Source organism: Anopheles arabiensis, chromosome X, assembly GCF_016920715.1.
Source record: "Anopheles arabiensis isolate DONGOLA chromosome X, AaraD3, whole genome shotgun sequence".
Taxonomy (NCBI): Eukaryota; Metazoa; Arthropoda; class Insecta; order Diptera; family Culicidae; genus Anopheles; species Anopheles arabiensis.
In genome coordinates this window covers 8,253,310-8,267,447 of record NC_053519.1, presented here as the reverse complement: position 1 = coordinate 8,267,447, position 14,138 = coordinate 8,253,310, and the positions used below count along the sequence as shown (strand labels likewise).

General features: G+C 49.0%; 1 protein-coding gene across 2 annotated transcripts; it reads right to left on the bottom strand.

The window, feature by feature from the left end:
* Positions 1–12,269: 12,269 nt before the first annotated feature.
* LOC120906494 (hydroxyacylglutathione hydrolase, mitochondrial) lies at positions 12,270–13,648 on the bottom strand. 2 transcript variants are annotated; one of them, XM_040318222.1, is made up of 3 exons: positions 13,488–13,648; positions 13,264–13,313; positions 12,270–13,195 (listed from the first exon to the last, which is right to left on the bottom strand). In XM_040318222.1, the coding sequence occupies exon 3, from the start codon at positions 13,143–13,145 to the stop codon at positions 12,348–12,350; it is 798 nt and encodes a 265-aa protein (XP_040174156.1). In that variant the 5' UTR covers positions 13,146–13,195; positions 13,264–13,313; positions 13,488–13,648; the 3' UTR covers positions 12,270–12,347. The 2 variants fall into 2 exon arrangements, with proteins under 2 accessions (XP_040174156.1, XP_040174155.1); XM_040318221.1 differs by having other exon boundaries at positions 13,264–13,648.
* Between the last annotated feature and the right edge of the window lie 490 nt (positions 13,649–14,138).

The following is a 14,138-nucleotide window of genomic DNA, read 5'->3' as shown; positions in this document are numbered from 1 at the left end:
AACCACGCCAACACCGGACGACTCCGGACGACTCCGGATAATGCTGGGTGGACCTACCTGCCGGAGTCGAATCCCAAATTATTGGAGTTGGATCGGAGTTGACACTGGATTTGTTCCAACATTATCCATCACTCGCATGGAGTTCGGAGGTCAAATGAGCACTGTATGCAATGATTTTGAAGCTATCGTTTGATTTCATCCATCATTTCATACTCTTAGCAGTGATGGATGTTTTCCCTTAACAAGCGTCCCTAAACTTAAATCTCTATTCTTGACAACATCTTCGTTAGTATGTAAAACGGAGGCTCATGAACTTGGCACCATTCTTGACAGTACACTAACCTTTCTTGCGCCAGTGAGTATGAAGTCAGTGATTCATGAAAACTGTGATATAATAGGCGAATCGAATGCTTGACTCCGTAATAACCTGAATGCCCCACTCAGCAATTTGGTTGGTTGGACATGAGAGTCGATACAGCGCATGGCATTCTCCAGACTAGTCTTTTATTGCTGTAATTAAGATAATGCATGTTCAACTAGACGTTTACGTTGAGCAGCGATCATATGAGCAGCACATTTCAATGCAACGACATCTGTTAAAATTGTTAAAAATTTCAAGAAATCCCTACATTTTATATTAGTAGCCGTCTTGCCTAAGGTGAGCCACGCACACAAACTTAACTCCCCCAATGTGTTGTTTGCTCTCTTATGTTTGGCGCAGAACAGATCATTGAGCGCCAAAGACACAATGCTGGAGGAGGAGTTGGAAACTGAGCGAAAGTGTTGAAGAAGCAGAAGCTCTTTCTCTTCGTCTTGAGGGATGATCGTACGTCAATCTCACCGTGCGTTCATCATGCTTCATACAGCACAAAGGAGAGTTACTTTACTAATTTGTGTGATATTTTTGCGTACCCTCAAATCCTATCTGTTCTGAGATCAGTTACTAACGTATTTTAATAGCTTTACTTTTAAGCAAAGTTTCGTACACGGTACCTATTTGGCGCGCTTGCAAGACTAGCACACTTAATAATGCAAATTAACACACACACACATAGATGAGCATGATGGAGTAAATCGGCAGTTAATGTTGATTGTGTAGTGAAGCCTGCACAATAAGCAGCGAAGCTCAGTCGCGGCCACCGTTTTGCTCGTTGAGCCGTTCGCGGTCAAATTGTCAGCGGGTGACATCAGCGCACTTTTTTTTCTGTGGTGTGGATGGCTTGTAGAGTTTGCTGCATGGAAAAACGTTGAGTTTGGGTTATGGGGAATGAATGTTTGCCGGTAGGGTTGATTGACTCTTTCCCATCCTGACAACTACATCTTTCCTGTTTTACTCGCGTTTTCAATGCTTCTGCCAGCGTCACAAACTGTTGATGGCGCCAGTAATGTTTCAGTCTTGGCGAGCTCGTCCCCCATTAACCCCCCGCCAACAATATAATTGCGCGCTAGATAGTGCGTGTAGCAGCAGACAAAGGACGGACCAGACGGCGCCAGGGAGAATTCGTTCTGCTTCACAGTGGATGAGTGTTTGAACCCTTTTTGTCCAAGGAAATGGTGTCCCGTTTCCCGTACGTGATCGAGAGCCGAATTTTCACTTGGATGGAGGATGGAGAGGAGATCGCCTTGTGTAAACAATGTCAACATCTTCGCTGCGCCAGAACCTTCCAAGTGGTGTGTGTGATATGAGACGTTTGTTTTAAGTGAGAAAAAAACGAAGAAAAAGAAACAACGCAAAACTCTAAATGTGCCCCCGTGCCCCGCGGGGCACCGGGGCGAAGTTTATTGGGTGTTCCAGTGTTCGTTCACCACCCCCACCCCCACCACCCACGCCGCTCATTTCACCATGCACCGCAGCAGCGGTTGGGTGTCGTTTTGCGGGCGCATTCGCCGCACGGTGGCGATCATGTGGTCGCGCAGCTGCCAGTAGAACCCCCGGATGGCCCGGCGCATCCGGCCGACCAGCCGACCGTCCGGCTGGTGGCGCCACTCGTCCACGATCGGGCCCACTAGCCGCGGAGGATGATAATTATCAAGCCGATCGCTGTAGCGACAACCGTGGCCGTCACCACGACCATCGCGCTCGTGACGAACAGTGCCACCCCGGTGGCTCCGTAGAGTGCGTACGAACAGACGATCCCGGATCCGGCGAGCAGACACACCACGCTCATCCGAATCACGCCCAGGATTGCGGGCACCAGGCGGCGGCGGCTGACACTTCGGGCGTCCTGCGGCTCGGCGCTCGGCTGATGGTACGTACGTTGGGGGGCTGGTGGTGGGACGCTCGGGCGGCCACGACCTATCCTCCGGGATAGCCTGCATAGGCAGGTACCAAGCCAACGGCTGGAGCGGTATCGGGCGCCCCGACTTAGACAGTAGGACCCGGTGGTGGGCCACCGGCCGCGCCGGAAAACGGATGACGCACTCCTGCGCCAAGAGGTCGGCATCGTTGGGCGGTACGGCGTCATGGTCATCCAGGTCTCGCATCAGGGGCCGGGGGCTTGGTCCTCTGTTTGGTTGTTTATTTCGAGTGGCACACACACACACACACAAACGCACTGGCAGCACACACAAGCGAATCAAAACAATAAAATAACGCAAAAACAGTACCGCACTGGTCCAGGGCTCGGTTGGAAGTAAATCCAGCAAGCGTGCAAGCTTCGCCCTAACGTTGCACAACCCGGTCAGTGTGTGTGTTTGTGTGATCGGCGACTTGGTGGCTGGTGTTCTATAGCGACGCTGACGCAAACCTTTGCGCGCAAAACAGATGCGTGTGTCATATGTTGTTGTTTTACCTGCTGGTGTTAGAGGGCAGCAGTTAGAGCGCTGGTTGGAGGCTAATAGCCCATCTTTATTGAAGTTTACCGCGCATAGATTGAGTTGGAGCTTGTAGTTTTGATTGTGATTGTATATTTTAGTATCGTTTTGAACAATTTAACCTTGTGGTAGCTTTTGTTTTTTTTCAAGTTCAGACACCATTTTACTATGAACCGTCTGAACCGTTAGGTCCACTGGTTCACCGTTCTTCTTATTCACGGTTCGTCGTCTGTGTATCGCTACAATAGAGTTTTACAATGCATTTTTTAAAGATATTTTTGTATAATTGAAAGATGTTTACATTTCTCTTTTTTATCAATTAGGGTGTAATGCTCTGATTAAAAATTTTTATTCAATGTTTTGTGTGTGTAATTTTTCATTTTCAATAATTAATGCACTCCAGCTCCAGGTTTTGAGAGGCAGCTTAGGCTGTAGTACACTGCATGAATGTAGCTACAAACATGAATTCCGTAAAAAAAACATCAAAGATCTTTACTTTGCCCTTCATTTCCCAACACACTTTTCCATATTGTTCGATGCTTCTCTAAATTAAATGGAACTAAATGCTCAAGCTTCACAGCCTTGTCAGACAACGTATTTCATATAATACATTTCATATTCTTTATGCTCTCTCTCTCACTCACTTATGAAGCGTTCCTCTGAAGAAATCTGTAGCAAAGCCAGATCAGTTTCGGCAAAGCGGCCATTGCCAGCAAAAAGGCAACGCACGCATAATTTAAGTTTTCTTGTTCCACACTTTTTTATGATCCACAGCCACAGCAGATCTCGCTCCGTCCCCAGCGCACCCATCTCCAAGGCAAGCTTTTGTACAGGGGCAAACCAAAGCAAAGGGGTAAGAGAATGTGACTCATTTGTTCCCTGGGTTTGGCTCGTATTTTTTACAACAGAAACACAATAAAATTCAAAACATACCGAGCGCACACGTAATTTGCTGCAATTCCAAATTCCAGCAAACGATTCTCAAACCCAACGAACATGGTCCTTTTGCCGCAAGCGAACATTCCTTTAAGCCTGTTTGCGATTTTATGGCGCACAAAGTGTTACGAGGTGAAAGAGCTCCCTAGGAAGCAAAGCCTCCCCAAAATTATGCCAACAACAGTGACAACTCCCCAAGGTACCTTATTGTTTTGTAAATTACAGATACTTCACATATTTTTGGCATGTAATGTTTTCCTATCAATTCATTCATTCAAAACATCATTTTCAGGGCCCTAGCAGGAGTTTGAGGCCTCCAAAGACCCTTTACTTCGAATGATAAATGCATATAGCTCTTTAAACAATACTATCGATCTTAACGTTAGTGTAAATAATCTTAAAATGATTCTTAGTGGCATATGTTGACGATCAGAAGCTTTGAGTTCTTTATTTTTCTATTTATTTATTGTTTACACGTTCGCCATAACTTCCTGTTTGTAACTCGTTATCACTATATTTTATATGATATCCATTTCAGTTAGGTTCAATGTTGACCAGTGTATGTAAACATTGAGAATAGTTATGTAGGCCAGCCTAGGCTAGATGGCTTTATTAAAAAATAATAATAAAAAATTCTTGCAGATGAAAAATCAGACACAATCCAAAAACGGTGGATTAAAAAAAAAATTGGAAGAAAAAAGCTAAGCGAAATAATTCCTTAATATGAACATTCTTTGAGTGGTAATTATCTTAGCTTTCTTGCTAAAATAGATCTACGACCTTGTGAGCGTGTAGGCATGTTTTACAGGGTTGCACTAGCCAGCTCAACATCGGAAGAGAACAATTCAATCCCGTAAAATGCATATCAACAATAACAATGGAAACTTGAATGGTTGCTCGGTATACGCTCGACATTCATTTGACAATTTTGAATAGGGATTTTACGGATTGGAACTAAAGCTTACAATGTTAAGCTGGCTAGAGAAACACTGTAAGGTCTACCTTTGATTTTGTTCAATTCTTCCTACGTTTTCGAAACAAAATTGTTGGAGGAGAGCTTTTGCAACATATTTGATCCAGAAAAATCCGATGGAACACAGTCTGTTGGCATGTTGGACCAGTTCGTGGACTAGGATGTCTAATTGTAATTCCACCTAAATTCACGAAAAATGGTCGAATCATTAAGTTTGGGCACCATTGAATGCCGCTGAGATGCCTGGTTCCTGCTTCCTGATATGTTTGTTCATGTTCCTCAGGTAATCCTTCATTGTTTGGCCGGTTGCATCGACCTGCTGGCCAAGCGAATGGAGCGATGTAGCCACATGTTCCTCGATTTCTATTTGCAGCATCCTTTGGAGCTTCTTGTCGCTCTGGGATTAAGAATTGGGCTTTCTTTCGATGCTCTGATTGTTATTTAGTAGTGCCAAGATGTTGTAGATATCGGAATAGGATTATATGATGTCTACAAACTGCCAAATTTTGTCTCAAATTTTGTGCCAATGCGTTGGGATCAGATTAATAAAAAGTATCGAAGGAATTTCCCTGTGGTTTGTTTGAAGCAAAACTTTCAAGAAAGCCTGCGGCGGTTAACTGATGGCCAGAAAATATTAATTTATCGATATATTAGGGCCTACTGGGAGTCAGACACATTTCCAATTCCATGATACATGTCCGGTGTTTGAAGGTGTTCGTAATTTGAAGCATATCGACATTAAGAAACGAACCATTGTTAAACTGACAAAGCGAACCATTGTTAATAAAATTGTGGAATAAATAAATAAGGGGACATATTTTTCCCCTTTGCAGTGTTTCTTAAACCCACACAAAAAAAAATCAATGTACACCAACATGCCGTACCGTGCATGGCATGTTCCCCCGGTTAGTAATGGCAGACGTTTAGGGCAGGTTGCTTGCTAGCGAAGCATATCGGCGCTCTTCTCGCGCACGTACCGCTTGGCTGAATTAAAAACACAACACTCTGCCCCCCGATTGGTCGTGGCGTGCTCGCCGCATGTAATCGTGACCGACGTGCGCAGCATGTAATCAGTGCCCTACTTCTAACGACGCTGCCGTTAGAAAGGGAGGAGCTTGTGCCGCACTGTGCGGTGACTTGCGCAGTTGCGCTTGAGCATAAGGGGGATTGGAAATTAGGGACAAATTGGGTTTCAAGATGTGCGTGGGAAAGCTTCGACCCTGCAGAGGTGCAACGAAAGTGGCAGAAGAATATAGCGATTCAAAAAAAAAAAAAAAGAGAAGAAGATGTACGCAGATTTTGCAAACGTCCGTCGAGACATTGGTTTTGAGAGGGCCAAAAGGGTCAAGTCATAAAGGGGAAAACGTATGGCATTAGTCACGTACGGTCGAGCTGGTCCCCGGTTTTATTGCACTGTTTGTCCCCTTGGACGACCACCATCACCGTGAAAAATCTATTGACGAGATTTTAATGGTATATTATTTCTGGCGGATCGCTGTAATCGGTCAGCCGTGAACACGTTATGATCTTTCGCAATAAACGCAAAACGTCAAGAAATAACATGCTGATGAAATAAACACACGGCTGTTTGACTCATGGGATTAAAGTATGTTAATTCGTTTCTTACCGTACCCTTGACGTCAGAGTCTGCTGGTGCATCAACAGTGAAGGACATTCTAATCTAAATAGCCGATACTTACCATCCAGCAGCAGTTAGACATTGGATGGGCGTAAATTGGGCACAGTAACGTTCCCCGACAAATGGTGATAAAAACGGCTCCTGCTTACTGCTGGCTGCAACTGTACTAATTCATCTTTATTTTGGTGAAATACCCCACACTGGCCTACAGACACATCGGAACAAGCGGGACATTTTCGCAGAACGCTGGCGGTCCACGCTGGTTGTTGCTGTTTGTCGGTCGCCGCCCCATCACCACTCCGCGCACAGCGCACGGACGATGTGCCAGAGGACGGGACCGAGAATCACGGCCGCCAGCATTGTGCCGAACAGGGCGCAGAGCAGCCGGTTGTTGTAGTCGTACTGCTGGTTGTTGGTCATGTAGCCGTGCATCAGGCGGCCGGGCGGGCAGATGCGGGCCCGCACCCGGATGCACCGGTGCTTGTTGCGCCCGAACCGGGGCAGGCGAGGCTTCATCGACAACTGCGGAGCGCAAACAAAAAAAAAAAAAACACACACACACACAGGTTCCGGTGAGGACGGCTTTTGCGGCTGGTTGTAATGGCGCCTATCGGGGGATGAGTTTCCCCAAATTCGTTAGATTTTCACCTCACCTTCCCCACTACCTGCCTGATTGACGGCTTAAAGGTGCGTAAAGTAAGCGAAGACGAGCGAAAACTTCTTTTTTTATACTCTAATTAAAATCTAATTAGGATGATCTAATCGGATTGGAGGAGGAAGTAAACTACAGCATTAACCCTCTGACGCAATTCTGTAAACTGACACACCTGATTTGACAGCTCCAAGGTGAACGTGCCACAACGGTGACACAGAAGGACACTGCTTGTGCACGGATTACAAACCTCCCCCCCCCACCACCCCTCCCCTTACGCCACTTTCCCCGCCCTCCACTAGGCGAAGGGATTTTTTGGGGAAATGTGTTCCGCGGCATAATATTTGCCGTCGAATGGCCGTTTTTGATATTCTTCCGTTCTATTTGGGGATGTTTTGGAAAAGCTCGCTATACTACACTAATCTATCATTCTTCCCCTTCCCTGACTCACCCTATTCGCGCGTAAAAAATCTCACTTGTTTGTGTATGTGTGGTGGTTCACTCTTCGCGGATTAGGTGGAAATTCTGAGAATGACGACAAAGGACACATCGAGCGCGTATCTTTAGTGAGGTCGGAATGGAATCCAATCGTTCTGTCAAACAGCCGATTATGTCACATGCGCCGTTTTGTCTAGCGCTGGAAGAATGTCTGCAGACACACACACACACACACACAAACACACACACACACACACACACACACACACACACACACACACACACACACACACACACACACACACACACACACGTCTCGAAACGAGATGTACGTCTCAGAAATGCCACAGAAAGGCTCAACCTGTGCTTCACCCGTCATCCACCCCAGGAATTAGGAATAGGAATTTCGCAATATTTCTATCAATACTCTTATTCTTACTTACAATAGGACAACTTGCAATACAGCAATAGGATTTTACAGCAATAGGAATTTACTTGCAATACAGCAATGGGAATTTCGCAATATACTCTTATTCCTACTTGGAAAAAGACGAAACTCAAGCTAGAATAGTAGAAAGCAGTGGAAATGTGATATATGTATTGTCCTAGCATTTTCTTATCCATTACGTTCTGATAAACTTGAGGTAACGAAGCAGTGAACAGATTGGACACCCCTGCTCCCATACGGGCATCAAATATCGCATGCCTTCGAAACTCGGAAATCACATCCGCAAACAAACGATTCACCTTTTTCTCCGAAAAACTGATGGGCGAACCTGAACCGCGGTGTTTCGCGAATCTGCCAGCCGAGGAGGAGCGGGGAGGTCGTGTGTTTTCGTTGGAGCGCTTAAAGCGCCGAGGGGTTTAAATGACCGGAGGACAGACGCGTTGAATGAAAAAGTGTGTGTGAGAGAAAAAGAGAGAGAGAGAGAGAAAGAGAGAGAGGGGGAGAGAGAGAGAGAGAGAGACAAGAGAGATAAGTAAAGGGAACAGAGGGAACTTGACATATCATACCATACCAAGGGAGCAGAGGGAGCTGATATGTCATCAATCAAAGGGTATCCTTCAACGGAAATGTCAAAAACCACAACGCAAAAAAAACTCAAAACCTACAGAATGTAAAAAAAAACAATGATTTTTTTCTTCTTTGCCAAACGATTTTTTACTGTCCAAAAAACAAGAAATTTACCAGAAGCAAATTCGCCAATATCTTTTGCTACACGAACCACGAGCTACACTGTTGTTTTAGAATTTCTACAAATTTTCAGTATTCTTCCAAACGTAACGTTTTTCGATTGCTCCACCCGAGCTCGTCGCCACATCGCCCCGTAGCCGCTCACTCTGCCGCACCCTCGTTGCGCACGCCGTCGCTGGCCGTCGCTGGCCGGTGCTTCTTCCGGCCGCCAAACAGGCGGCGCACCATCCGCCCGAACAGCCGGGACGGTTTTACGCGCTGAGACTTCGCCCCGGGGTCACATTCCGGGCGCCGTCCGGCAGCGGCAGCGGCAGCTGGTTTACATATCCCTCTATCATCACCAGCAGCTCCATCTGGTCGAGCAGGCTGACCAGCACGCCCAGCAGCTCGAGCATGTGGCGCATCAGCCACACCAGCTCGCACATCACCGTCACGGTGATGAGCAGCAGCAGCAGCACCAGCACCACCACCAGACAGTTCATCGACGGTATCGTCGCGGGCCGGATCCTCTCGAGCCGGATCATCGCGGATCGGGCGGTACCGCAGCAGCAGCGGCGTGGTCGAGGACGCGAGCGACACCGACACGGACACTAAGCTGTCGCTGGACGCGGTGGGCAGCGACTGGGAGGACGCCGCTTCCGGCACGATACGCGCGTAACGTTCACACTGCAGGTGGCTCTCGCACATGGGGTTTTCGCCTCACTGTCGGATCGCGCTTGGAGGGTTTTGGTTCACGGGTTTTGGCACACGCACAAGCACAGCAAACAGTCACCAGAATCCTTTGACGGTAGGGCAGGTCCTCCACTCCACTGCTCACACCCACAGCAACACGCACCGCAGGAACCAGACAGCCCGACACGCGCAGCAACACACCAGCACCGGAACCATGCAAGAACCGCAGAACGAACGGGTTGAGGCTTTGCCTTTGAACACGACAAACAGTTGTCCGGGAGCAGGCCGAAGGAAGGCAGAACTGTACCGATGGGAGCTTCAAACGGAAATAAGCGGACGGATTCGCGATGACTTGAACGATTGCGCACGAGGAACAATGAGTGCCCTGTTCACACAAATACACACACACACACACCCGTGACAAATCCGGATTGTGGGGCCCGCGGAGACCGAGGAGCATCAGCTTCGACGGCGGCTCACGATGAAGGCGAAAGAGCGAAACAGTGCCAGCGCACGGCAAACAGGGCCATTAAAAGTGGCCATGGCAAGCGGAGCGAAAGAGCGAGAGAGAGAGAGAGAGACAAAACAAGCGCTGACACAATTGCAAATATTTCACGCAAACGCGCGGACACGGGAGGCCATCTTTCTTTTTCTCTCAACGCGAGCGCTCGCGCGTGTGTGTGTGTGTGTGTGTGTGTGTGTGTGTGTGTGCGTGTTCCCCCTCTTCGGGTGTGTGTGTAGGCGCTCGGGAAAGGGCATACGTCACGCGGGCCGTACCGTGACACAGGCCGAACGAAGTGACAATGCAAAAAGGGTAAAAGAAAAAAGAGAGACAACTAACCTCAACTCGAGTTTTGATTATTTATTTTAACATTTTAACATTTTAACCCAAAAAGCGCTCACTGTTTGCCAAAAGACTTTTAATATGATTATATGAATTCAGGAAATTTACATTCAAGGGTATGTGGCGCTATTCCTCACTCGCCTGCGCCGCCGCCCCGGTTCCCGGATGTTGGGGGTTGCTTCAGTACCATCGGTCGAGCGGCTCCTGCCAGGGCTCCGTCAGCGACGGCTCCACCTCCATGTCGATGTCCGGAACGTCGGGGTACAGCTGGCCCCTCTCGTCCAGCCAGTTCAAGTTGTTCACCAGATCGTTCAGGTTGTGCTGCACCCAGTCGTAATCGCACGGGCGCAGGTGCCGACGCCCGTCCAGCTCCTTCTGCTTCAGCTTCTCCAGCTGGTGCAGGAAGTATTCGCGGTGCACGTTGTCGGGCAGCACCTGGCAGACGTGCGTGTGCAGCCGCTGCCAGTCCTGTTCCGCCTGCCGGTGCAGCTGCTTCTGGCACACCACGCCCTGGAAGGATTCGCGCGGGCGCATCGGTACCCGGCGGTAGGTGTATTGCCAATACGCGCTCGTCTGGGCGCGTTGGCGCGTTGCTCGGAACGACATGTACGACATGGTGCTTGTCGGTTTGCTGTTCCTGAGCGGTCCACTGGCCACTGGGGCACTAAACGGGTGGCTGGCGATGCTGGTGCTAAAGTGCTACTTGCTGCGATGAAAGCTCGTGTGAAACAGATTGCCCCGCGGCGAGTATTGCCCGAGCGAAACGGGTTCTCGCTCCGTTGCCATTGGTTACGGCACCCTGGCTAGGCATGATGCGAGCACTGTGTACTTTGATTACGCTTTAAACTTGATGCGGGACCTTGCTGGTAGAGATGGAATGCTCAACGTGATGAGGAAAAATTGGTTTCCGTCGGCTGGAAATGAAGCCCTCCATCGAAAGCAGAGTGTGAAATACGGTGACTAGTAAAAGAGCAGGGGTGAGATAGACATAAAAAGGATAACCAAAAAACCTATTCCTTTCGAGGAGAATCAATGGCATTGTGACATTAGACATTTCTTTTTTTTTTTTATCGTTTCAGAAATACTTCGTTCGAAATTAGGTGACAGACAGTGTTCTGAGCGATCATTGTAATTGGAGACTTTTCCCTTGTTCCTTGTACAGCAAGGACCGGCACGTAGCACATGACATGTTTGGAGATGTGAAAAGATGGCACTCCATCGCCCTAAGATTTGCTCTCTCTATTGCCAGCAGCACCCATGACCCGATGACGAGCAGCAAATCGCAAAAATCGCCATGGTTGTCTCATTACATCAAGCAGATCAAGCAGACGACGAACCCTCATCGATTCGATTGCGGCAACCATCATTGATTCGATGGGTTTTATGAGACGATTGGACATCAAGATCAGCGGGTCGTTTGAAGTAGAGTTGAAGCCCCGTGCAGGCCCATTGTAGCTAAAGGAGATGGCAAGCAATGAGCAGGAACACGAATGTACACCAACCAATTAGGTACGCCTTTGCGCGTTTTAAGCCTTCACCGAAGAGACGATGTTAAGGATAGTGTTCCAAAATCGAGCGAGAATGTCTAAAGAAAAAAGGCACTGAAAACCAACCACTATTACGAATTGTTTTTTTCACACCCTGTCGCCCGATCACCTTTTTGATGATTATTATGATTTTCAATTTCCATCTTCAAATAATTCAACCACGTACTTTTGGAGCAAGAGCTTTGCGGAAACCGGTTAACAGAAACACTTTTCGAATCGGCGTTCGCGTTCGCATTTCGAGCCGTTGGACGACCTCTGCGGCGAGCGAAATGCAGCACACGGGAAGGGAAAAACGAGTGAAGCGCGCCATAAAACCATAACCCTAAACGGCGACCGGGTTAATGGTGAAGCTTGGTGGGCATAAATAACCATAAACATAATAACAAAGGCAAGCGCGAGCAGGAGAGAGAGAGGCCGGAGCAGCAGTAAAGATGTGTTATTTGTTCGGACGATGAAATCAAGCTTCGGTTCTTCGGTTCTTCGTTGTGAAACACAGCTCGAACAGCGTCACTACCTTTCCTTCCCATTTTTTTTTAGCACGCAATGAATACGCAATCGCTAATCGTTGTTGGTGTTCCGATGGGTTTTATTCAACCGTTAGCCGAAACAAAAAACAGAAACACAAAAACTGCTCGGCCTAAAACTTGTCCTTGGCCGCCCGCAGTGCCTGCATCGTCTCGAGCGGCGTGCCCTTGCCGACGTACGCCTGCACCGCCGGCTGGTGCACGCGCATAAACACGTTGATGCGCTTCTCCTGCCCGATGGTGGAGGGGACGAGGGCCCGCCGGCCCTCCAGGTCGGCGGCCTGGGCCCGCTCGAGCAGCGCGCGCGTATCCGCGTTGTCCGGCTCGACCTGGTGGCCGAAGCGCAGGTTCTGCAGCGCGTACTCGTGCCCGCAGTACACGCGCGTATCGTCCGGCAGGGCGGACAGCTTGCCGATCAGCGCGTCGTACATCTGGGCCGGCGTGCCCTCGAAGAAGCGGCCGCAGCCGGCCAGAAACAGCGTGTCGCCGGTGAAGACGGCCCGCTCGCCCCGGTCGCCGCCCTCGACGTAGTAGCAGACGTGCGACGTCGTGTGGCACGGCGTGGCCAGACACCGGACGCGCAGCTGCCCGATCGCGAACGTGTCGTCCTGCCCGACCCGGTTGGTCAGGCCGGGGATGCGCTCGTCGTCGCCCCCGTACACGGTCAGCTGGCCCCAGTCGGCGTGCTGGCGGTACTGCTCGCACAGCGCCTCGTTGCCCCCGGCATGGTCCCAGTGGTGGTGCGTCGTGAGCAGCTGGTTCAGCCTGCAGCCTTGCTCCCGGGCCACCTCCAGCACCCGGGCCGGCTCGACCGGATCGACGACGGCGGCCTGGCGCGTCGCATTGCACACCACCAGGTACATGAAGTTGTCCTTCAGCGCGGGTATCTTCGTCACCGTCATGCTCGCCATCGCGGTCGTCTGCGTTGTGCGGGGCCGGCGCTGAAGGCTAAAGCTGGACACTGTGGAGCCGGAGCATGGAAACGGAGCGGTCACACTACTGGCGGAAAACGGACACGGCTGTGCTTACCGGTAAAGTACAGGGCAGTCAGTCGCTGGGACAGCCGGTGGGGCAGAAAGCTGAGCAGCGCCATGCGCGGCCACGCGGCGGAGGAAAAAGCAGAGCGGGCAGAGCAGTTAGTATATCGCTACGGCAGTGCCTCCCATCGGGTTTGCCGCACACCACAGCAACACGGTTCCGATAGGGATGATAGGGCGATGGGGCGCAAAGGCAAAGCCGGACAGCAAACTTACGGTGGGTTGTTGTTTTAGCTTTTTGCTGTTGCTTTTACGCCGTACCTACGATTACACAGCAGTTTCTGTGGGGTGTGTTGATAAGGCGAATCCGGGCACTGATGGTGATAATTTGCCGGTGTTTGTTTGTTTTGTTGTGCAGTGAATTTGACAGCCGCGGCTAGAGCGCACTATGGGCTGTGAAGGTGGTTAAACAAAATTGTTTCAATACTTTCTCATTTGCGTCATTTTATTTTTCTCCTTCATTTAGAACGGTAAGCAGCAATTCATTTTCTTATTTTAAAGATCAAGAATATTTTTGTTTGATTCAATTTAACGGTAAAAAATTTTTTATTCCCATATGGCACAGAAACACAGCTGTTTCATGCACACACTGGGATGTCATTGTTCCGTGAGTGGCCATAAAGTGTATTTTCAGTTTAATTTTTTTTTCGAAGAACCCGTTTACAATACCAAGTCGAGGGTCGAGAGAAAATACCGCAACATAAATTGGAAAATAAAATACAGTAGAACGTCGATTATCCGGGCAGCTCGGGACCAAGGTGTATGGATATTAGGAGGTGAAGTGCTTCAGAGCAAATTGACATTTCACGACTTGAAATAACAATACTGGGTGCTCCGGTATTAAAATCAGGAAGGACTGGAGGGGGG

Excerpts from the sequence above, each read along its gene's own strand:
- LOC120906494 (XM_040318221.1), bottom strand. The coding sequence starts at position 13,327 with ATGGCGCTGCTCAGCTTTCTGCCCCACCGGCTGTCCCAGCGACTGACT. Across the intron at positions 13,196-13,263 it reads GACTGCCCTGTACTTTACCG|TGTCCAGCTTTAGCCTTCAG; the intron begins GTAAGCACAGCC and ends CCGGCTCCACAG.